Raw genomic sequence first — 23,698 nt, 5'->3', positions numbered from 1 at the left:
CGTCACGAGATACGAAACAATGATGCGATACAATCTCCGCGCGTGTAATACGCTTAGAAGCGAAATAATCCGAATGAATAATTCGCGAGTTGCATTTTAAATCCGAAGGCGATTTAAAGCGAACCTTATGAATCGCGGTTACGATTTATTCCGCGCTCCTTGTACATATCGCGTTCCTCCATGAAAGGAAGCTTACGGTATTAAACGCGATGCCGCGACACGATCACCGAGGGACCGATGTCCGCCGCCGCAGGAACGCGGATTCCGAGACACCGAGTGTGCAGAGGGGGGTCCGTCTTAACGCGAGCGTGCGGTCGTTATGCCGCGCGAGGCGGTGCGGCGCGGAGCCCGAGAGGTCGGGCCGAGAGATCTTTTAATGAAACGCGGATGTTAGAATGGCAGGAACGCTGCAAAATGGTCTAGGCGTGCTATGTACCCCGGCGTGTACGGCACCACTAGGCACGCACACGGACGCACCTCGGCGCGCGGCTCTCCGGCTTACACGCGGGACGAGACGTGAGCGCGGTGCCGGGCAACGGGAGACAGGCGCAGTGGTGTATAACTATGGAAGGCATCCGGCTAGGATACGTACATACACACATATTTACGCGTACACATGTATGCACATGTATATACATAAGTATGTACGTATATATGTACCGCGGAGGAGAGTGCACACGAGAGAGCGAGAGCGCGGTGTCTCGAGGCAAATTAAGCCCCCCGTCCCCGCGGCTGCGCTTCGGCTTCGTTATTGAAGTGGCATTCCTGCTCGAGGAACCCTCGAGGACTCGTCTCGGCTTGGCGCGCACGTACACCTCGCGGCTAACGATAACCAGACTTTTTAATAGCTTAATAACAGCAGGGCACACCACGGCTCGCGTAGCGTCGGAAACCGCGAGAAGAACGGCCCCGCGGCGCGCTCCGCGCGCTCGGGAATTAAATCACTCGGTACGCGACCGGCGAGTAATTAACGAACGATTGCGAAAACGCCTACGGTCGAGCTAAGAATACTTGGTGAGTTCGGCGGCGTAAAACCTCTTTCTCATGAATTTCCCTTCAATTTCTACTACCTACCACGGTATACGACGGTAGAACGACGGCGCTCGTGAAACGAACTCGTTATTCGCGTTCACCAAGTCGCGCGAGAGACCTTCCCTCGCTTTTTGCCGTCGCGACTCTATAGACTCCGGTTCGGAACTTGCGCGTACACAGGTGCAGAGTTCACAGAGCCGCGCGCGCACGCGAGACGAAAGACGAAAGGGGGTTCGGAGCCCGCGCGTGTTGTCCGCCTTCTTTTTTCGTCCGAGGGCAGCTTTAACGCGCCCGTATCAGCGAAACTAGTTAGACTCCGAGTCCACATTGTTGCGAGACAATGCGAGGCACGAGAGAGAGAGAGAGAGAGAGAGAGAGAGTAGAAGCGGTAGATAAAAAGGTCGAAGGTGGTGCTTCACCGACGAGACGCGGCGCGAAGGAGAAGCGGGCCGAGAGAGAAGAGGAGGGGGGGGAGGGGGTATTAATAAAGGGTTGCATGTCGACAGGGCGCGGAGAAGGGGGCAGGCGCGCGAGGGATGAAGAAAGAAATTCTTATTGCCTGGCAAGTCCGGCTTTTCCGCAATATACAGCGCAGGTGTACCGAATGTGTGCTCTCCCCCCTCGCCTCCCTCGCCCTCCCGCCCGCTTCTGCTCCCGCGCGGCCTCGTCCATGGAGGGTGGAAACACCCTTCGCACGCATGGTCAGTGCCGTATCCTGTATCCCGAAGACCACCCCAACCACCCACCCTTCCTCTCGCCCGTCCCCGCCCCCCTCGGTCGCCTCGCCTCGTTCGGCAAAATGAACCGGATAGCGTCGATCTTTACGAGCGCGTGAAAAAAAAAAACAAACATTTTCGCGCTTTATGACCTTTACAGCGTACATAAAGTATCGCGTTGAACGATAATTATAGGTCATTTCGCGTTTCATCTCCTAATTATTAATCCTTTGGAAAGCAGCAAACATATTTGTTGTGCTTTCCAAACGTATTCGGAGAAACATTTCTAGTTTCTAGGTTTCTAGCGCCGGTCTCTAATATTGTACACTAGGTGTGTTAAAAATATTCACCGTGTAAAAGCGAACAGGGTCGCTCGCACGTTTACGTCTATTTATACCGCCCCGCGGTAGATCACAACGATCCGATCGTAATGTCGATGATGGAACATCGGCGTTGTAACAGAGTTTACGAGTGCGGGGTATAAGAGGCACATTTCGCCCGGTAGGCACTGTAAAATTCAACGGCGACGGTAATCGATTAAATAAACACGACGGGAAAACGCCTACGCGCGCCGACTTCTCTCTCTCTCTCTCTCTCTCTCTCTCTCTCTCTCCGGTGTAAGCCCCGCGCCGACGACGAAACAGGTCCATAACGCCTAATGACTCTATAACCTTGTTTATGCCTGGCAGAAGAGCCGACCCTCAGCGACAAACTGGAAAACCAGGAAAACTGACCAGGAACGGACTCAATCCGTTTCTATTTCACGCGATAAGCCGCCGTCGCTACCGCCGCGCCGGGGAGCGTCCACGGAGCGAGCTTATAATAAAGTCGGTATCGGAAATAACACACGGGGAATCCGGCGAAATTCCGAGAGGATTTCCGCGATCACCGAGGGTGGCCGATCTATTTAGCGGCTAACCGTATCCATCCCGCGCGCGATAAGCGCAAATATAATGCGGGAATGCGAGATCGAGATAACTATAACTATCGATAATAACGCATTTACGGCGAAAATCGGGAGAGGGTGCAATCGCGGCGGGACGACTCGCGCGAGCGCGAGGATATTAATTTCTTCGGGAACATCACCGCACGCGCGTTACATTTTATTATTTGGGAAGATTTACGCTCTCGCGATTTCCCGAAAAATCGGGATGCGGGAATATTTCGCGGAATAACGTTATTATTTTCCAGAGGGATTCTCGCGAATGAACGGATCGTAGTTTCTTTTTTTACCTTTTTTTTCTGCATAGTCCACGAGAAGCGCGTGTCGAAAAATTCTGCTGAGCGGAGTATTTCCTTCCCGAGTCTTCGGGCCGGCCGAAAGCCCGTTTCCACCGTATCGTCCCTCTTCCCGGGGGTGGGCGAACACGTCGGCCACGGTGCAGAGGGGTAGCCGGTGGATGGAAGAGAGGATGGAAGAGAGAAAGAGAGAAAGAGGGGAAAGAGAGAACGAGAAAGAGAAGAGACAGGGGCGGCGTGGAAGGGGGTGCACCGACGGTTTCTGGGGGTGGAGGCGCAGGAGGCAACGTGGCGTATTGATCGAGTGGCTCCCGCGTCGAGACCCAACGCCACTTTCGGGCCACCCGGTATACGCGTGCGCGTGTGCGTGTGTATATGCGCGTGTATATGTATGCAACGAGTCAATGCCTATGTAGCCACAGACCGACGTGCGTTGTATATACAGAGTGTTTCAAGTGAAACGAGTCCAGTTGCGTGTTCTCGAAAGGTGTTAGAGATGAAAGAAACGTAAGGAATATTAATTAAACAAATTAAAATACTCATTTTACGTAATAAAAAAAAAATGTATAACAAAAAATCTAGATAGAAACTTTTCACTTCGGATCAAGTTTGATCGTGGAATGTATTTGCTAGATTACAAGTGTCTGGTCTGATGAATCACTTATGAATTTCTGTCGCTTCGCATTCGAATACGAGAGAAACACGCTGCCGAATTCTTGTTGACGAAAAAGATCACAACTACGGAATTAATATAGAAAATATGTAAATAAAGGCGCAGCGTCCTGTATCCCGCGTATCGGCACGCGATGAACCAGACTGTACGCGCACTCCGCGCGAGGAGAGGCAATGGTCAGAAAATAACTCGATGCGTTTCCGCGTACGGACGGTGCCTGTGTCTGCGTCTGTCTGCGCGCGCGTTTGTAAACGCGCGTATAGGTATGTGGACGCTGAAAACACCATGATCTACGGCATGTGCATCCCCGCGGATAACGCCGAGGCACTTGGCCTGGAAAATCTCCGGAGTGCATTCGCGCGGATGCATCGGCGGCAGCCGCGTACCGTGTAACGCGCGCGCAAACGCATAAACGTCAATGAACAGTGTGCACGAGGAAGGGGCACGTTACTGCTCTTTCTTCGTCGTTGTCGTTGTCGTCGCCGCTGCCGCCGCCGTCGCCGAGCAACTTTCGCCGCGACGTGCGTGTCGCGGAAACGTCATCGGCGGCAGCGGCGGCGGTGTCGGCGAAGCGAAAATATCGGCGATGTAATTCTGAACGGGCCCCCGCTTCTCCGGAGACCCGTGGGAAGTTCTCTCTGGCGAATTTATGAGCCAGCTGGAGCCATGAGGGACGCTAATGATACTCCGAAACTGTGAAACTATCGATATATTTCCCGTTTTTAAACTTAATCTCGTAGTTTTAATGAATAAAATTATTAATATCGATAGGATACGATTTATAGTGAAAATATTTTTGTTTAAGTATCTCCGATTATGTCAGCTCTAGCCGCAGCATCGAATCGCAACTTTATAGCTGAGCGACGTATAAAACTGAAGAGCCTTTACGTGCCGCGGCCGCAGAGTGTGACTAGTGAAATTATTCTAGACGCACTTTATACCTGACGCCAAAACATTCGCGATAAAACCTAACGACGATGGTGCTTTCCCAACGCACGCTCACGACCGTAGGACCAATCCCATCAGAAAGATCGAAAGTCGTCAAGGAGGAAAAGGTCAAGGTTCAATTTCCGACTGGGATCTTTCAGGCGATTTAAAATTTAGGATTCCATCAGAGCCCGAAGGTCCTCCGGCGAGCTCTTTCCACACAGTGGCGCCAGAAACGAAATCCAAGACGAGAGAAAAAAATTTAATCGGGAAAGATATCTCTATATCAATTCTAATTCCAATCCAGTGACATCCAGTGACACCCCATTTAATTTTAATTCTAAAAAATTCTAGAAAATTATATAAATCTATTTTAAAAATAATAAAAGCCATTTTAAAAATAAGATTAGATTCTGAGCTCTGATTTGATTTCTATAATTGAATTCAACATTTCTTTTCGGTGAAAGATAATTTCAATGTTCATCATCGATGAAATATTTTGAAAGAGAAAATTGGTGAAAAGATACTTGATTACGTACACTGAGAAAAAAATGTTGTTAATTTGACTAAACTCGTTTAGTTGGTGTGATTTGTTTAATGTAAATATTAATATATTTAAATCAAATATACGTGAGTAATATCAAGAAATATTTTATTTTATTTTATATAATATTTGTTGAATTAACAAATGTTAGCTTGACAGCCCGTGACCGCTGCATTTAGTTGAATCAAATAATAATTCTTTGAATCAACGATTTTTTTTTCTCAGTGTATGTGACTTCAGATCGAGAAAGTGACTATCGCCAGAGTTGTCGTTTTTAGTTTAGAAATTGAACGTTTAAAAATTGTGATATTTTTCACGCAGAAACTCGAGAAGTCCTGTTTTTAAGGATGGACAGGATCCGGAGTCTTCTTCGCGTTTCGTTTTCATGTCGGTGGCTCCCACGGGTGCCGTGAACGCACATCTCCTGCCGGTGCATCATCATTGGAAAAACCACCCTCACCTTTTCCCCCTCGGCTCTACGATTCTTCGGTTTCCACAAGTTAACGAAGAGAGTTGTCTCTTATATGCGAAACATCGCCCGGCCAAGCTTCAAGTTTTGGCACGAAACTTTTCGCGATATTCTACGCTGCAACTTCGTTATCCACATTTAACCCATAAATTGCACAGTATACAACTTCAATAATCTTACTTTTCTAGATTAGAAAGTAGCGAATGCTTCTCATAGGGGCATAAATTCGAATTTGGATGTATCTTTAAATATACATCCAAATTTATAAATTTGGTAAAGTATAACGACGAGCATACATACAGTGCGCTTTTTACAATGACTCTTAATTTAATCTTTATGTTAATGTGATTAAAAAAGGTATAATTCTCCTGGGACAACAGATTGAAAAAAACGCGTTCTCATACAGGCTCTAATGGAGCCATAGACATCAGACATAGCCCATAGAGGAGCCAAAGCGGGCAATCCGTCCCTGAGGAAGGGTGGACGGTCGCCACTGTCGGCTCAGCTTCATCCCCACCGAAACCTTCGTCGAGGGGGAGGGCAAGGCGCTCAATATCAAATCGTGGAAAAACCGTCGGTGGAAATATCGAGGATGGAGCTGAAGACGCATTATTGTGACTCGGTCGACCATAGCTCGTCTTTTTTTTTCAGCTTTAATCCCGACAGATTTTTATCTCTTATTTTCTCTAGGCTTGACGTACCTTTTCTCGAATATTGCGTTCCAGAAAGCGAGCAAGAACGATGCGTTAATTAAATATTACTAATGACGAAGAGTATGTCGAAAAAAGATGAAATTTCGGCGACGTTGAAACCATTATCGAGATTGTGAAGAGCGTTACTTTAATCTATTTGAGATTGATTTTAGGAAGAGAAATGATTTTTTAACACGTTACATGACACGTGGTGTCATTAGGAAATCTTATTAGCGCAATTAGAGGACCGGCGCGGCGCCGCGGCGGCGAAGTTGCGCGCATCTGGACCCCCGGGTATCGACACGTACGCGCTTGCATGCAGTATACCGGCTAGTAACGCTGCATACATAGAGACAAGGCAGCCACCCCGCGCTGTGCGGCTGCCAAGACATTTTTCTCACAGCGCCGTTGTGCATGCATAATGCATGCACATACGGGGGAGGGGGGGAGGAGGGCTTGGCTGGCTCTGCTGCCGCAGACTCCTTACGCGGCGAGAATTCGAAATCCTTCGCCGTGACAATTTTTCTCACCGCCTCCCCCTCCACCCCGACCGACTCTCCGTGAAGATGATGGTCGCGCGGACCCGTTCCGGTAACCTCCTCGCGTAAAAATGTCGGAATCAACAAGATGGTACCGTGGTTACGTTTTCCACCTCATGCATACCGGATACGCGGAGAGTTTCCGAGATTTTTCGCCGGTCCTTTCCTCGCCGGCTTATCCCGAGTCCGATGATACTCATAAAAAATACACGGAACGAGTGATCGTGAATCATAGATGTCCCGATAAAATACCGGGCACGTTTAGAATCGATGCTTTAAACGCGATGCCTGGAAACGCGCGGTTCCGATAATTCAACGCAAGAACATGTGCAACACGGCGGATCCGCCGATCTTCCGCATCTTATTTTTTATATCTTTGAATTTTTTTACAAATTGAAAAAATTGAGAAAAAATTGAGAAAAAATTGAAAAAAAATGTCGAGAAATGTCGATGCGCCTACAAACGTTGTCGGCAGGGAAAGTAAATGTTGCACGCTATTCGTAACAGTCTCTTCAAAGAGGATGGCACAAAAGATCGCCGGCGGTTTGGCGTATCGGCGATTCTTCGTGTACGCTCTCGTATCAACCGTCATATTCGAGAGCGGCATGGCCGGCGCTTCTGCGGCAGACACACGGGACCTGTTGCTGTCGAGTTTACGGTGTTTTTACGAGCGACGTTACAGCCACCCCTGAGTACGGGGGTTGAACACACCCTAGCCGTAGAAACGATATCCCTCTCTTCATTGCCGACACCTATGTGAGCACCGTCGTGGGAAAGAGAGGGAGAGAACGAGTGGAAGAGCGCGCGAGCGAGATCGAGAATGCAAAAGAGAAAACAACCGTCTCTCTCCTTCTCGAATAATGACTTTAATCATCACCGAACGGATAAATTCACACGCGAGTGTGGTTCCACACATGGAATAAAAAATTTCTGCAATTGTGTCGAGTGATAGAACGCAAGATTTGAATAATTAAATACAAGAAGGTTCATACGATTAACAAATTACCTAAAGGGCTTAGGCCGGTATTCGTAATCGGATCTTATTTCAAGACCGACTTAAGTACCTAATATCTTAAGATGCTAATACGGTCATTTCATTGGCTGGACGGAGTCTTAAGACTGCCTTTGACCAGACTTAAGACAATCTTAAATATAAGATCCGACTATGAATACCGGCCATAAAGCCGTGACAGGATTGGTGTCGATAATAATATTTCTGTGAACTTTTGTGTATAGGTACTTATTCCAACTCAGACTAAACTGCGCACCCCAAATATTTTTCGGTCTTAAAACACAACTCTAGTTTTGTCGGAATAATAAATCCGTATACTTAAATCGATAATTGATTTAACTTTTCGATGCTAATAAGCATCTTATCTAAATCACTATAAAGAATTTATTGGGAAAAATATCATCTTAGCTAGAATTCGAACCTGGAACCTGGAACCTCAATCCGTGACGGGTGTCGGACGATTAACATCTATCGTGAAAAAATCCCTGAAGATCGTTAGATCCTTATTCGACTCGACTATCGTTTCAGACTAATATTTTCTACTCGATACCATCTTTCGCATCATCCTGGATAACAGTTGGGGCCCGCCGATTGTAACCGGACGAAAAGTGGACGGACGGCGGCGTCGCGGAGCGAATTCCACGGGGAATCGCAAACGGCGGAACGAAAGGAACAAGGAACAAAGTTCGCGAGATTCCGCGGCGATAGCCAGAGCCAGACGCGCGCGCGGATGCGACCGAGGAAGAACGGTATAAAGAGGAGCCGCGGCGTTTCCGCGCTGACTTCCGGCGCGACGACGCGGCGCGTATACGGGCGGGTGGAGGATGGGTCGACGGTAAAACAAGCGGTAAGTTTTGCGAGAGTTGCGAAAGTTCCTCCTCCCGACCGTCGTAGCCGGGACGAAAGTTTCCAACTACGCGGAGTTTTGTCTCGCGCAATTAGAAGTTCCCTGTATTATTCATAGCTGACGTCGTTCTCTACCTCGTTCCCCCTGCCCTGTCCCCCCCGTCGCTCTTCTGTTCCTCTCCGCCCTCGTTCGCTCTCTCACTCTCTCTCTCTCTCTCTCTGTTCCTCCTTCTCGTCCATCCACGTCGGTGGTTGTACCGTGCCGCTTCTTCGTAACGCGCAAAACTCAAAGACCACCGCGGCGCGAGAGAGGCGCAAGTCGCGTACGGTTCATGAATTTTAATGAAATCTCGAGAGCCCGAGATGGAAGCTCCTTCGCGTTTCCTCTCTCGCCCCGCTCTCCCCACGCCGTGCTCCTCGCGCTCTTTCCTCTCTCGGTCTTTTATCCGCCGGCATGGCACCTCTCGCCGTTATGCGTTCGCGGCTGCATCTCGCACGCCGAGAGCATCGCCTTCGCTGCTCTATGCACCACCCCGTAAATGGCGCGCACATTGTACCGGCCGCAAAAACGAGAAGCGGACTCTCGGGGGCCACCGACCGCGCGCGCGCGCGCGGTATCGCGATATATTCCAGCTACGTGATATTCGAATTCGGATTGGTATCGCGAGGAATAATGATAGGCGGTTTATCGCTGATGAATCAGAAATTAAAATTGCTCTCTCGCTAAAAAAAAAAGGGAAAAAATGCTACCGAGGTGTATACCGAGGCGCGTCGCGGGGTTGACGTAAAGATAGCGCGCGACGGTGGTCGATGAGGCGGGAACAACGCCGGTGTGCCGACCTCTCTAATTTGATTCGCGATAAAATTATGCCCGATATATTCCTTCGATGACGGACGGAAGGTGGGAAGGGACGGACTCGCATTGAGGATGAGCTGTCACTCTCCTGTCATCTGGTACTCAGACGGAATTGGAATGGAGTTAGATCAACGATAACGCTCGCATTTGCGCGCGACAGAGTAAGTGGCGTCCGCGCCACGTACCTATACACGTGAACGCATACACGCGCGCATAATCGCAGGCTTCTTTCCCCCGACGAGGACTGACAGTGGCGATTGTGAGGTCGTCGCGTGTCTGGAGTCGCCTGCATATATATGAAAACGAGACAGTATGATACTTATTTCGCGGCGAGGAGCGGCACGAGGTTATTGTTATCCCCCCCCCCCTTCGAGGGTGGCACGCCATTCACTTGTCACTTCAGGTCTCTACTCGAGGAAGAATATAAGAGAGAAAACCGGAGAATGAGAGCCAGAGGAAGATGGGACTTTGACGGTAAAGCTGTGAGCTATATCTAGTCAGGTAACTGACATTGTATATTGTACAACGTATTAATAATTAATTTTCTTGCAGCAAAGGTCTTATAATTAACTAATTTAAGTACAAATCAAATTAAGTAAGCTAAACAAATTAGATGTAAACGTAATATAAATGCGATACAGACTTACGATACAAGCCTTCGTCTGTATCGCGAGGAAGAATTAAATCGTGGGTTAACTGACGGAGTATAATCCTCCCGTAGAGTACAATTTGGGGCAAGGCAGAGAAGTGAACTAATCATACCTTTTGGATTTATTTTTGACGGGGGCAACGAGATGAGCGAAACGAAAAATAAGTTTCTTAGGGGACGACGAAGATGATGGGTGAAGAGCGGGAGGAGTGATTGGAAGCCGGATAGCGGAACGCCGTTAGTTGAAGAGAGGTATAGTGAGTTTAGGTCCCAGCGGGGACGAAAAGGGCCTAACGATCCCGAGCTACGAGCTTCTCCTCGCCCCATGCAATCTCCATAGAATTACCATACGATTAAAAGGACGCCGGCCCACGACGCGCGTATAGAAGCCGCCGAGAGTAGCCCTCGAGAGTCTTCCAATTAGCCTCTCGAAAGATCACTCTTCCTCTCTCGTCCACACCAGGACGTGAATACATCGAGATAATCTAAGATCGCCGACCTATCCGAGCCGGCGCACCGATAAATCGAATCGGATAGATGCGCAAGGTGTACAGACTGGCTCAATAATGCCTTCCACCTAAAGTTAGTCGCGTTCGAGTCAGATAACGGCTGAACACATCGCGTCTAGCTATTTGTGCATCATGACTGTTGGTTCAACCAAAAATGGAGTAAATCTATTGGTTGAACCAACAGTCATGACGCACAAATAGCTAGACGCGATGTGTTCAGTTATTATCTCGAACGTGACTAACTTCAGGTGGAAGGCATTATTGACCCCGTAATGTATCCGTAATAGTTCACGTATAAGCAGAGATTATCTAAACTATCTTGATTTAGAGAACATCTTGTCCAATATACACCGAGTGTGAAACATGATTTAATTTTATATTAATTTCTTATATTAATTAAATTTATTGATTATTCGTAAATAAGATCTCAGAGATACTCGTAAAAAATTTTCGTTGAACTTCTCGCATTTTATATATCTAGAAGTTGTAGTTAGTTAACATAAATATGAATATCCCGAACTCCAGAAAGAATTGCGTTACCGAATATTACTTTTCTCTATTACGTTTACGAGCAATTTGCGAAGAGCATCTCGTTCGTAATTCGAATTTCGCGATCTCGAATACGTACTCTGAAATATTGTGCACGCACGTGCGCGCGCGCGAGCGCGTATTCGCGAGGAAAGTTTATAGCGCATCGCGACAACACGAGCCCCTTTTCCTTCTCTTCCCCTTTTTCCTCTCTCTCCCTCGCTCGGTTTACGAGCTTATTTTACTGGATTTTTATGATATAACGTACCCGCACCTAGCTCGGAGCTCGAAGTTTATAGGTTTGCGAGATTTTATCGTGGCGTAACGTATGGTTTGTTAAATCGACCTCCTACGTTTGTAGACACACACACGCACACACACGCGGGCGCGCGCGCGCGTGGCGTGTCACATGCACGACGAATTCCGCAAAACGTTCTTCTCCTCGTCGCTAGATATTCGTCGTTCGACTCGACGAGGCGAGGCCAAGTGGATCTGTTTATTTGGCGAAAACTCGAGCAGTCAACCCTTCAGACCGTAAGCGTTTTTAAAACTCGGAAAAATAACACTTTAACGAAGTGCTCGCTATCGGCCTGAAATTAAAGCGCCGAATAAGAGCGCGGCCCGGCCGCGCGAGAGCAATGACCATAACGACGAGACTTCCGGTCAGCAACTTCGCGCAATTAAAGAGACTTAAATGCAATTCCGTAACGATTCCGTTACGCGCTGCAACTGTCGTGTACGACTTGACAGCACAATGGCTTTTCATCTTCTCTCTTTTTCTCTCTCTCTCTCTCTCTCTTCCCTTCGTTTTCACGGATACTTCCTTTTGTTTCCTCGTATCGGTGCCACGGTCGGTACGTAAGAAGTTTCCGCGCTTTAAAACGCTCGTCTTACGTGACGCATCTATTTTCTAAATTAGACGAACGTCGGCCGTGACTTGTTAGCGGTTTTAGCCTCAGCAATTGACAGTTCGAATGAGGAAGGGAAAAGAAAATAACTGTCGAAAAAATAACTGTGACGGCACTTGAGGCATATTCGCCGATAAAGACCGAAACAACAGCGCGCTCACTTAACTCTCTCGCGCGAACAATGTGTGCTTACGTTATCTGTAAAGCGAGCATTACGGTAATTCCGCTACTTGATAATGCGACCGTGTCTTTATCAGCGTCTGCGGGCACACAATGCATAATAACCTCGCGCGCGTATTGCGGCCGTCTTTTGCCCGTCACGGCGAGCCGCTTCGCGCGCCGTAATTAGCGAAAAACGTGACGCGTAATCGGCGAAGTTAATTAAAGCGACTCATGAGAATCAACAAGGCTCGCGTATACCGCGGCGCGACGCGGCGCGAGGTACGCGGGAACGAATGTGCTCGTTAAGAAACGTTTCCCTACGCTAACGAAAGGGAGGCTACAATTTACCGCGAGCGTGCGAGTTTTTGCAATAAATCAGTGCGCGCGCATTACGGCGGACTCACTCGAATCGGACAAATCTCGTTAGTCGACTCCGTGAAGTTCGAGACTTGAGAGGACGAGACGAAGAGAGGAAAAGAGAGAGAGAGAGAGAGAGAGAGAGAGAGAGAGAGAGAGAGAGAGAGAGAGAGAGAGAGAGAGAGAGGAGAGAGAGAGAGAGAGAGAGAGAGAGAGAGAGAGAGAGAGAGAGAGAGAGAGAGAAAGGGAGGGAGGGAGAAAGCGAGAAGGCAACAGAGAGAAAAGAGAGAGAGAGATATATAGATGGGAAGAGGAGGCCGAGGGGCTCCGGTTCACCTTGGGATGCTGGAACCCCATCTGCATGCGAGTATCACGGGTGAAGAAGAGACGGAGATGGAAGTACAAAGAGGGAGGAAGAAGGGGCGAGGGAGAGAAGAGGGCACGAAAGGCGCGGGTACAAGAAGAAAAGAAAAGCGAAGCTAGGGGAACGACATTCCAGCTGGAGAGCCGGAATGAGCCGCGTCAACCTCTCGAAAACCGAAGCGACGTTTCGTACATTGTAACAATAACAGAATGCGATGCGTACGATCGAGCTCCCCCCGGAGTGGTCTACCATCTTTACGTACCTACTCAGCGAGAGAATTTCATCTCGATGACACGGCAGAGCGTTGTATTAAATCCAAGTGAAGTTTCTTTTTAATCGAGATTTTAAATCTCAATTTATTTGAGTAATTTTCGAAATCGCGTCAGCGTGAATTCTTCGCGTACGTCCAACGGAGCAAATGTACCGAGAGGAGCATTTTTAATCGTTCACGCGCGGAGGATCGGAAGGACGCGCGAGCGTGCTCACCCGGCGTGCTGAAGACAGTTCGGTGTCGTACTCGCGTAATAAATGGAAGCAAACGGAGCCATTAATTACGGGGGAGATAAAGGACGGGGGTGAATCCAGCGTGAAATGCGCTCCGCGAAATCAAGGTCGGCCGGTTGCAGCGAAACGCAATGCGCTCCTCGAGCCACTCACGTGGGCTCAGCTCCGTTTCGCCTTTCGGATTAATATTAACATATCATGCAACGCGGCGCGAAAGGTCATGCCTCTGAATAAAATGTTCGCAACACGTACGTTCGTTGTTCGTAGCTGAATAAAACGGTCTTCGAATCGATTATTCCTAACTGACGCTTGAAAAAGGATTTCCCTAATGAACAGTGTGTTATATTAAAAATATCGAGCGATACTGCATGGCGAAAACAATGAGAGACGGGATATGTATTGCGCGAGTTATATAGGTGTGCGGGACAGGAAACGAAGCTGCTGTTGGCCGGCGGCCAAATCGAGTATGGATTTTTAATTGTTTGCGCGAGAGCTGCCATTGTTTCAAAACTGCGGAAGGATCGAGGATGTGCGCCGCGGCGGCGCGGCGGCGTCCAAAATTAAATAAATCCTCGGCGAATCGACAGACGGACTGGACTAATCCACGCACGGAACACCCTGTGCGTGTAACCGATTGCGCCGCACGGAACGCACGTGCGTCATACACGCAATGACGGGCCGTAAGTAAAGTCAGCCAATCGGATTGCGCGCCGCGCGCGAAATCAATATCGGCCGATCCGTGATTAATGGCAGCGACGCGGATTATTATTCGGCCGAATTATCTGTTTTGGCCGCGGATTAATTTGGTTTTATCGGGCGTCCAGGCGCGCCGAAAAGTTCATCGTCCGGCGATTCTGCGCCTCCGATAATTATCGAGATGGACTATTTTATCGCGCAACCAGGTCGGAGCTTAGCCCTCCCGACACCCTCGGGATTTTTTTTCGGTGCACCACGCGGAGGATTATGCCAGCTGCTCTATGCGGGCTTGAAGAGGGCTGTCCGCACGGGAGAGGACGAAAAAAAGGGGATTGGGGGGCCAACGGTTGAAAGGCGAGTAGAGAAATCCCGCGGATTTCGGGCCGGCCTGTCTCTCCGTTCTTTTCGGTATTCGGGATCTACGCGCGCCCCACGGGAAATCGTCCTGAGCGGTGTGTTCGCCCCGAAACAGGTCTTCGAAGATCAGCGCGTTACAGGGAGGAAAGCGCCTCTTCCAATTTGACCGTGACAAATCGTAGTCAGAGGGCTGACTGCCTCTTAGGGCCCGATCGATCGTTACACGTGATATTCGAGGAAGTAGGACGGTCCATTAACGCGAATCGAACGAGTTGCCTGGTTACGTGTCTTGTAATTGCATCGTACAATTAGCGCTAAGTGCGATCGCCCGATTCTCTGCTTGTGATCGCGCCGAATTAGATTTGGAGTAACGGAAAATTAAGATCCATCGCAAGCGTATTAGATTACATCACGAGCAAAAAAAATTCATATAATTCGTTTAAATTATCAAGATAGATTTTTTCGCATATCCAATTTACTTCTAGCGAAAATAAATTTTGTGATTGTTGATCAAAATTTACGGATAATTCATGAATAAAACAAATCTCCTGTGTATTTCATAAATCTATTCTATCGAATACGAACTGTGACATGCAGAAAATAATTTCTACGAATAAAGCAAGAAATTCGTATAATTTTTTGTTCTCGATTGCATTGTAATTCAATGCGATCGCAACGAGAGATTTAGGGACTTGAGAAGCGGATATTATAATATTCATACAGCGGCGGAGAATCCTATTCCTCGCAGAATTTCGCGCGTAATTCGGATTCCTTCGCTGAAAGGGGCCGACAAGGGTAAAGGTGGTTGAGAAAATAAAAATTCGCAACGTTACACACGTATAACAGCGCGATGGTCATCGGCGGCAAACAAAGGGATAAGGCTCCAGCCTATACGAAGGAGAACGGTCCCACCTTGCACGGGTCTTGATCCGAAGTTATCTGAGCGGCGCACGCGAGAGAGTGAACGCGCGAGAGCCGATTATATTAAATGGCTGGTAAAACGGTCTGCTTAACATAGCGTTTATCTGCTCCTCTTGGTTTAGTACTTTTTCACTGCCTCGTCAGCCATCGCCCATAAACTCGACTACGACTATCTCGCGTCTCTTTTCCTCCCCTCGTAACGCGACAAGGAGAAAGCTCTCGGTGCATTTTTCCCGCGCGCACGCGTGTGGCACTTGCAGTACGCAGCCGGGCCGGAACTCATAAAAGATACAGGACCGTTAAAACGGTTCATCATCTCGAGTGCTCGTCATACTTTGACGCCCTTTTTGTTTACGATAAACTCCAACTAAACCTCTTTCTCTGTTGTCCCTCGCTCTCGTCTCGTCATCCCTTTCCCGCGTCGAAAAATGAAGTACTTTTCAATGCAGTATCGTCATCGACGATTTTGCTTATTTTACCAATACTATTCGAATTCGAATCAAATTTAGGATCAAACATTTTATATATGCGGGATATAACAAAACCTAATTCTAGATGTCCCAAATACATTTCAATTTCCATAAAATATTGCCAGTATATATTACAGTGAACATATTATTAAAATACTTTTGTGTAGGTATAAAATATTCAAGGAATATCTCGATAAGAAAATCACGTAAAAATTATAAAGGAAATTTTGAGAACATCTTAGCGTCACAATAAAAATTGTGTACACATCTCGTCTATTTAAATAATGACAGTTACATTAGTAAAGTTTAAAGGACTCTCTGTATAGAATATCTTAAAGCCATTACGATTTCCCTACAAAATATCGTTAGATTTCGCAGATTTTCTTTTGCTATGAAGTTAGTTATATAAAACTGAAGCGGAAGGGTTAATATCTCTGCAAGTTCCAGATAAAATACAATTTAAAATCTCAATATAACGAAATGACGACGGTACAACGACAGCGAGAGGCAATAAAGACAATGAAAAAAAGCACAAAGTTATAAAAATGGGACAAGATTTCCGAGATGCGTTAGCAAAACATACGATCTCGTCCGTATTCAAAATTCCCCATAAAAAAAAAACAATCAATAGCGATCTCGTTCTCCCTCGATCGCGAAGAGGATGATTTCTTTCGTTGGGTGCACCCAACGCCCATTTGGAAATATCATAACGTTACGGAAACGTGGGGTGTCGTTGTTGACGTCACAGCCCGTATTGCGCCAACGACCCCCGTGCCTACTGCTTGTGTGCTTGGGTTTGTATGAATACGTGTACGCAAGCAAGCACACACATATGTACACACACATACACATCGGCAGAGAAGCGATGCGAAAGAGGGTAACTTAGCATGAGGGGCGTGGTGCGGTCCTTCCACCCCCAACGGGCAGCGAATACTTTTGACGTAGCCACCAACCCCCCCCCCCACCGATCTTTCTCGCTCTCCCCCGCGATCTCGCCCCCTTCCTCTCTTTCTCCTTCCTCGATCGCGTCTCCCCCCAGAAATAATTGTGCATTTCGCGGTCTCTTGATCCGCGCGTAAAAGTAATCCAAACATCGCATAAAAATTATGTTTACGAGTTTCGAATGGGTCTCGCAGGGGTCGCGCGACCGAAGGGTGGCCGAAGGGTGGCCGAAGGGAGAGCGTAAACGCGGGTTGCGCTGTCACAGATAGGGATCTCTCGCGATTTCTCGATTTCGGGTCCGTTGTGATTGCGAGCCGCGACGCGCAACAGCTCGGATGTCGACGTTTATTCATGGATTTCTCCGTGAATCGCTCGTTTTCGCGTTATAAGAGATTGAGATTCGGAGTCGGCAGTCTCGAGCTCGATTTTCGATGTTGATACACCTTAAAATACCGTCTTATCGCCCATTATCGCGTTTCTTTCGCAACAATCCCGAAGGCCGTAGGAATCCTCTCTGCATATGTACACGTAAACTATCCGAAAGCCATCGGGAGCTCGTCGGGAGCCTATACCGGTTCCAATCGATTCCGAGTTAAAAACGCAAATTTAAAAATCAATTCCGAACACAACCGGGCGCCGAAGAGTCAACGCTTTAAATAAGACCTATGATTTATGACGCACAATAACTCGCGCGCACGGGTGGAATGGAATAAAACCTCGCTCGCACGCAGATATAATCAATGACGCTGCAAAAATAATAAAGCATCCTCGTAACGTTCGATTTTCGCGTCGCGTAAAATACACATAGTATGTATATAAATACGCGGGGCATCGCCAACCTGATACATACGAGAGGGAGAAGAGTAGATTGAAATTCGAGGTCTCTACGGAAACGTGCGTCACGAGCTAGAGTTTGTCGCTTCCAAAATTGACTCATTTAAAAATTCCATTCATCTGTTAGCGCGGCACGAAATAGGCGAGTCGTTCGTGCGTAAAGTTTAATGATCCGAGCGGTGCGAGTCGAGCGCGGCAAAAAGAGCAAATGCCCGCGTTGTTGCGGAGAAAGAAAGAGAGAAAATCACTCACCTGTCTTCTCCTTGATCTCGCAGAGGACTGAAAACAGGGCGGGCTTCATCCTATGGCAGTTGAGGGTGTGTTTCCTGCAAGCAAAACCGAACCGATTAGCTCGGTGTCACTACTCGAAATCGTGTAAAAGGCTTTCGATAAATTCGAGATCGATCCTTCGCGAAGCCCCGAAAGGGAAAAACTGCATACGATAAAGAGAAGGCAAATCTAGGGCGCTTTGCATACAAATTACGTGAAATTACAACTATCGCCATCGAAATTAGCGGCTCAGTGTTAATAAAGGCAATTAACTTAATTCAAGGCCGTACGCTTAATTGACGGGCCGCGATATTTAAATGGCCAGGCGTTTAACGCACGTCGCGAAATTACAAGTGCCTCCACCCTGCGCGCGCGCGCTCCGCGTAAAATGCACGTATTCGTGGGAGGCACATCTGGCACTCTTTGTAGCGGCATCAAACGCGCGGACAGGTACTTAATATAACTTAACGCACATGAACGAGGCCGACGCCAGGTGAATATGGGCAGGCACACTTTACGATTAGTCGTCGCGTGTGTGCACAGGCGATACGGTTAAATACAAGGAGCCCGAGTTCGGTGCCCCATTGGGCGCTACGTTCCTATTTTCTTCGCGGAGCGTCTTCTCTTCGTTATTCCCGAAATACATATATGTAAATTATCTCCTTTTTACACGAGTTTTACCGAGGTACCCTTTTCCTTCTGCCCTCATTACACTTTCCTGACATTATTCCTGACACTATACGAGAGGTCTAGTATTCGCCAATACTCTCTTTCGACTCGTTCTATACCGTCCTAATAATATACGGTCTCGAGTCTCACCATAATCTTACAGTGTATTCGTCATTTGTTTACTTGCGAAATCGTAAAACGAGAGAAACGTAGCATCGCGGGCGATCTCTTCGCGGGTCGATAGATCTTATCCGGACAAAACGCCTTTGCAGGTCCGTCCAAATTATCATAAAAAGATAGGAAGGTAGAGAGGATGTGTTTACCGGGATATATATTCCGCGCGATAAATCAGGCAGATTAATGCGCTAATGAATAACGCGCGTATAATTAGCTAAGTACACACGAGCGAGTCCCACAGTAGGAGTATCATTATCACTCGTCGTCATTAATAAGCGCGTTGCGCGCGTTTTACAATACCGTATAATTAACTGCAAAGATTGTGGCAAAGCGCTCCACGTGTTCTTTTTAATTTGATTTACGAGATACGAAGGAGAACGAACGAGATGCACTTCTTGCGTGACGTTGCGGGAATCGATGATCAAGAAAGAGTGTATCGCGGGTGTACTTTGTAATCTGTGAGCGATTTAATGCGTTTCCATGAACCGCCCGTAACCCGGGGACTCGAAATAAAAGCGCGCGCACCGTATATTTTATATACGCGCGGGGGCATCGTCTTGCTTTTATGAGAATTTCGTTTACACGGTGCTCCTCTCCCGGGTAACGAATCGACCTCGTAAATCGAAAGTACCATTAAACCTTTAATTCCGCCATTAACGAGCCGTAAACATAATTTTCAGCCCCGACGTAACGCTGATAGACCCCACGGACACTTTAGCGCGAAAGTAGTCGTGGCAATTACGAATACGACGCTACTGATATAACTATCAACTAGGCAACACGGTAAACATTAAATGTATACGTATATGTGTATACGAGAAAACAAAATATGGGACTGTTGGCAGGCGTCGGAAATGAAGAGCATCCCGGGACCAGGAAGAGACCCTTGAAAAAAAGACAATGGGGTATTTCAACGAGGGTAAGATCAAAAGAGACGCATCCCGCGCGCAGCAAGCACGTTAAAAAATGGCGGAGCGCAGGAAAAAGGGACATGGGCATACCTCGCTTGCGCCTCGTCCAGACTCTGGTCCGTGATGTTCATGATCTGCTGCAGAATCTCGCCGATGTCCTGTTTCCTCGCCTCGACCGCCTGGTCGGGGCCCTGCGCCGCGGTGCCGTCGACCGGGCCCATGTAGCCGGCGGTGTTCTGGCCCGTCGGACCCTGGTTTCCACCCATCAGACCCACACTTGAACCTCCGTGTTGCAGCATCCTGCCAGTCTCATCCATCAACCGGATGCACCGCTACTTCCCAGCCCCGGTGGTGATCAGTCGGCCACCGTGTTCCGCGTGCCTCACGTATGTAGGTACGTGTCCACGCGGACGTGTGCGCGGCGTGTGCGTCGCCGTGTGCGTCTCCTTCCCTTTATTTTCTCCTTTTCCCTTTTGCTTGTATATCCGCTACACGTCGCGGCGCCCAGAACGGAACGGCCGACGGGAGCGCACTCGTGTCGCACCACCACGCGCGTAACGCACCTACGCGTTATACTCGTATACCAGGTGTCGCGAAAGAACGCGTAACAAACTTGAACAGATCCGGCCTCCGCGATCTGTCTAGTCGGACGATGCCGCTGGCCGGATGTAATGATGCACGTGCTTCCCCTCTCTCTCTCTCTCTCTTTGCCTTCCTCTTCCGGATCCCCGTGCTTCAATCGTCGATCTGTGGAAGGCGCGCGCTGCACACTTGCAAAAATATATTCTCTCTTTCTTTCTCACTTACTTTATATCTCCGTCGTAACGAGCACCTCGTGACTTGACGCACCGTTGCCTCGCGCAGAAACGCGCGGCGCGAACGACTTGGAGGTTATGCCAACGCCGCGGTCTTTGTCCTTCTGCGTGTCGCACGGCGCGGTTTTAACTCCGCTCCGTTTCTCTCGTCTCTCCCTCCGTCCGTCGGCTCCTCTCACGCGTTCTCGCTCGCTCTCGCCGCGGCACGCTGCTCTCACCTTCCCGCTCGCTCCGCGATGCTCCTTCTATCCTCTCTCGGCTCCGTTTCCCTTCCGCACCGCCGCCGCGCGCTCCGGCGATGCACACACACACTGAGCTTCTAATTATCGACTTGTAAAATCTGGTATACACAATATAGGGCAAGTTGAGATCGCTGCCTCCGGCGGCTCTAACATTGACGGATTGTCGGGTTTTACGTATACGCGGTTGTGTCGAGACGGTCGGCGTCGCGCCCGGACCGCACTCCTCCCCTCGTCGAGACTCCACACTATGTATATATATATCTATATATGTATATATAATATCTCTCTTGCCTTCTCTCTCTCTCTCTCTCTCTCCCTCGTGATGGTTCGACGGTTCTTACTCGCTATGGCTGAAGATCGGCGTCGTTCTCCGAGCCATCCGCGGCACGGACGTCGCACACGAAGCTTTCCGCCTTACAAGGAAACAACTGCGCCGACGACGACGGCGACGACGACGCGCGCGGACCGACCGTTTCCGTCGCTCTTCTCACTGTCCTCGGCCGCTCGAGCGACTGCTACGCGGCTCGCGGGTGTACGTGCGCGTCCGTGCTATGCCTTGGAGTATATGCGTGCGGTACGCCAATCGGCGGCCATAGCAGCCGCCGCGGCCAATCAGAGCGCCCCATGCATCTGCCTCCCGCGCCGGCCGCCGCCGCGTCTCGCTCCCTCTTCCTTCCTCGCGCGTTTGCGACGGTCCGTCGTTGTCCGCGCGCGCATCCACCTCTTTATTTACGATCGCCTAACTTCAGGCCGCTCGTAGCCACTCGTAGCCGCGTTCTCATAACCTCTTCCACGCTGGGCCTGGGCGCGCGCGGGCGACGTTCCTCGAGGAGCGACGATTTCTCGACCGATTTCCCGACGGGACGCTCGAGGAACGCGTCGTCCGCGTAGACAACCGCGCGTCTTCGTCGCCAACTTCACACAGCTCACACGGGCGCAAACTCCGCCCACCTCTGTCTCTCTCTCCCACCGCGGCGGCGGTCGTCCTGCTCCTTTTGCGCGCGCGACGTTTTCCCGGCCGCGTTTCTCGCCGACGGTCGAGCGACGCGCGTTTCACACGTCGATCGAGACGATTGTTGAGGGAGAACTTCGCGCGGGTGACGACGAATCGCGGTGACGACGCCTCGCGCGAAAAACCTACCGCTGAAACGGGAAGAAGCTCGCGCGCGCGCGTACACGAGAGAGGAGAGTCGTAAATTACGGGCGTGCCAGTGCGCAAGCTCTCCGCACGCGCGCAAGATGGCCGCCCGCCACCGGGGCGACCATGACTGGGAAGCGGGAAACGTAAATCAAACCGCGCGGTATGGCGTGGCGGTGGTGTGGCGTGTGGCGCATACCACCGAGGCCGGTTTCTGAACCCGCGATTCCGAGTACAACAGCCGCGCGGATTATCCGTTAACAGAATCTCTCGCGACACGAAGACCGGGTTAAATTTACGAAAATATATGTAATGCGTTTTACGTTACTCGAGTTGCATTTAATTAATTGTAAGAACGTTTGCTATTAATTTTTACATCGAAAATCGGACATTTGAGATTTATCGAGCTTGGATTATATCCCTGAAATGATTATAATAATTATACCTATAAATTGAAATTGCCGAATTAAATAAAAATGTTTAATTAAATAGAGCTTTAAGATCCCTTCGGTTGTTCTTAACTTTTTGAACAATTTAAATGATTGGTTTATCTCTGTATTTGATGAATAAGAATCTAGGGAACCGCTGGACACTGTTATGCCATACTCGATCTAATAGCAGCAGTGATTCAGACATTGAGAGATACTCTTTCTTTTTAATTAAAGAATATAAATAAAAAATTTAGTTTCGTTAGCCTGTTTCATCTATATCAATTGTATCTTACTGTTATATTAAGTTGCATTTTTTGTTTTTTTGTTTTTTTTTTTTCAAATGTTAATTGTGCTTTTGCTCGCAAAACCTATGTATGGAGGTGTATATGATGCGTAAATGTATGTGAGCATTCGCAGTGTATCGAACTCGTGTGCATAGGTGTGTTCGCTAAGCCCAAATGACCTGTGCAAATCGGTCGCCTCTGCATTCTCTGCGAAATGAGATTGAGATATCAATCGAACGAATCTAGTGGCGCCCTCCTACGAATTATTTCCGATAACGTTTCGCGATAACGTTTTTTTTCCTTTTCCGATAAATGTTATTATTCCACGCATGTCTTCCGCATAAGGAATGTAATTTCTTTGTAATTGGCGCATCATATAAATGGACTACAAATAACATGCATTAATCAAAATTTTTTTTAATGAACGATACAACGATTATAGTAATCGAAGTTGCTTAGAATTTTTCTACTAAATCAAGCAATCGGGGGGTTGATGTACATACTACATATTTTGAAACGAGGTGAAAATTGCAAAAGTGAACAGATTTACTAGATTTCAACCAATGAAATCGTAGATACTCTAGTGAATTTCCTTCACTTTTGTAATTTTCACCTCGTTTCAAGATACGTAATAATCGACCCTCAGGGGACTTATTCTCGAAAAATATCGCATACGACATTTCATGAATGTCACTAGAAAATCACACTTTGCAAGTATGCTATTGGTTGCAAAGTATGATATTCACGACACATCGTGTGCGAGAATAAGGCCCCGGAAATCAATTGTATATCTTGAAACGATGTAAAAATTACAAAAGCGAGGAAGAAATTCACTAATCTACAATTTTATTTGTCGAAATCTAATAAATCTTTTCACTTTTGTAACAATTTTCACCTCGTTTCAAGATACATAAAATCGATCCCGAGAAACTCTGGCTATGTAGCCAATCAGCAATTACCATTCTTCTCCATTCCTCATGATTATATACAGATAGAAAAAATTTTGACGTACTTT

The 23,698-nt window shown here is 48.1% G+C and overlaps 1 protein-coding gene across 11 annotated transcripts in view; it reads right to left on the bottom strand.

Annotated features, from left to right (window-relative positions):
* Positions 1-22,357, bottom strand: part of Exd (PBX homeobox extradenticle) — a 50,886-nt gene extending 28,529 nt beyond the window's left edge. The window contains exons 1-3 of one of the 11 annotated variants that reach the window (XM_071714944.1): positions 20,581-22,356; positions 19,864-20,520; positions 17,999-18,072 (exon numbers count right to left, since the gene is read on the bottom strand). In XM_071714944.1, coding sequence (XP_071571045.1) covers positions 17,999-18,072; positions 19,864-20,090 — 301 coding nt within the window. In that variant the 5' untranslated portion in view covers positions 20,091-20,520; positions 20,581-22,356. Of the gene's footprint in view, positions 1-17,998; positions 18,073-19,863 lie in introns of all 11 variants that reach the window. The other 10 variants (XM_071714946.1, XM_071714943.1, XM_071714954.1 and 7 more) reach the window with 10 other exon arrangements.
* Positions 22,358-23,698: the final 1,341 nt, after the last annotated feature.

The sequence above is a fragment of the Temnothorax nylanderi genome, unplaced genomic scaffold (assembly GCF_030848795.1).
Source record: "Temnothorax nylanderi isolate EJ_2023f unplaced genomic scaffold, tnyl_v1.0 TNYL_tig0150_pilon, whole genome shotgun sequence".
Lineage (NCBI taxonomy): Eukaryota > Metazoa > Arthropoda > Insecta > Hymenoptera > Formicidae > Temnothorax > Temnothorax nylanderi.
This window is presented reverse-complemented; position numbering and strand designations above follow the sequence as displayed.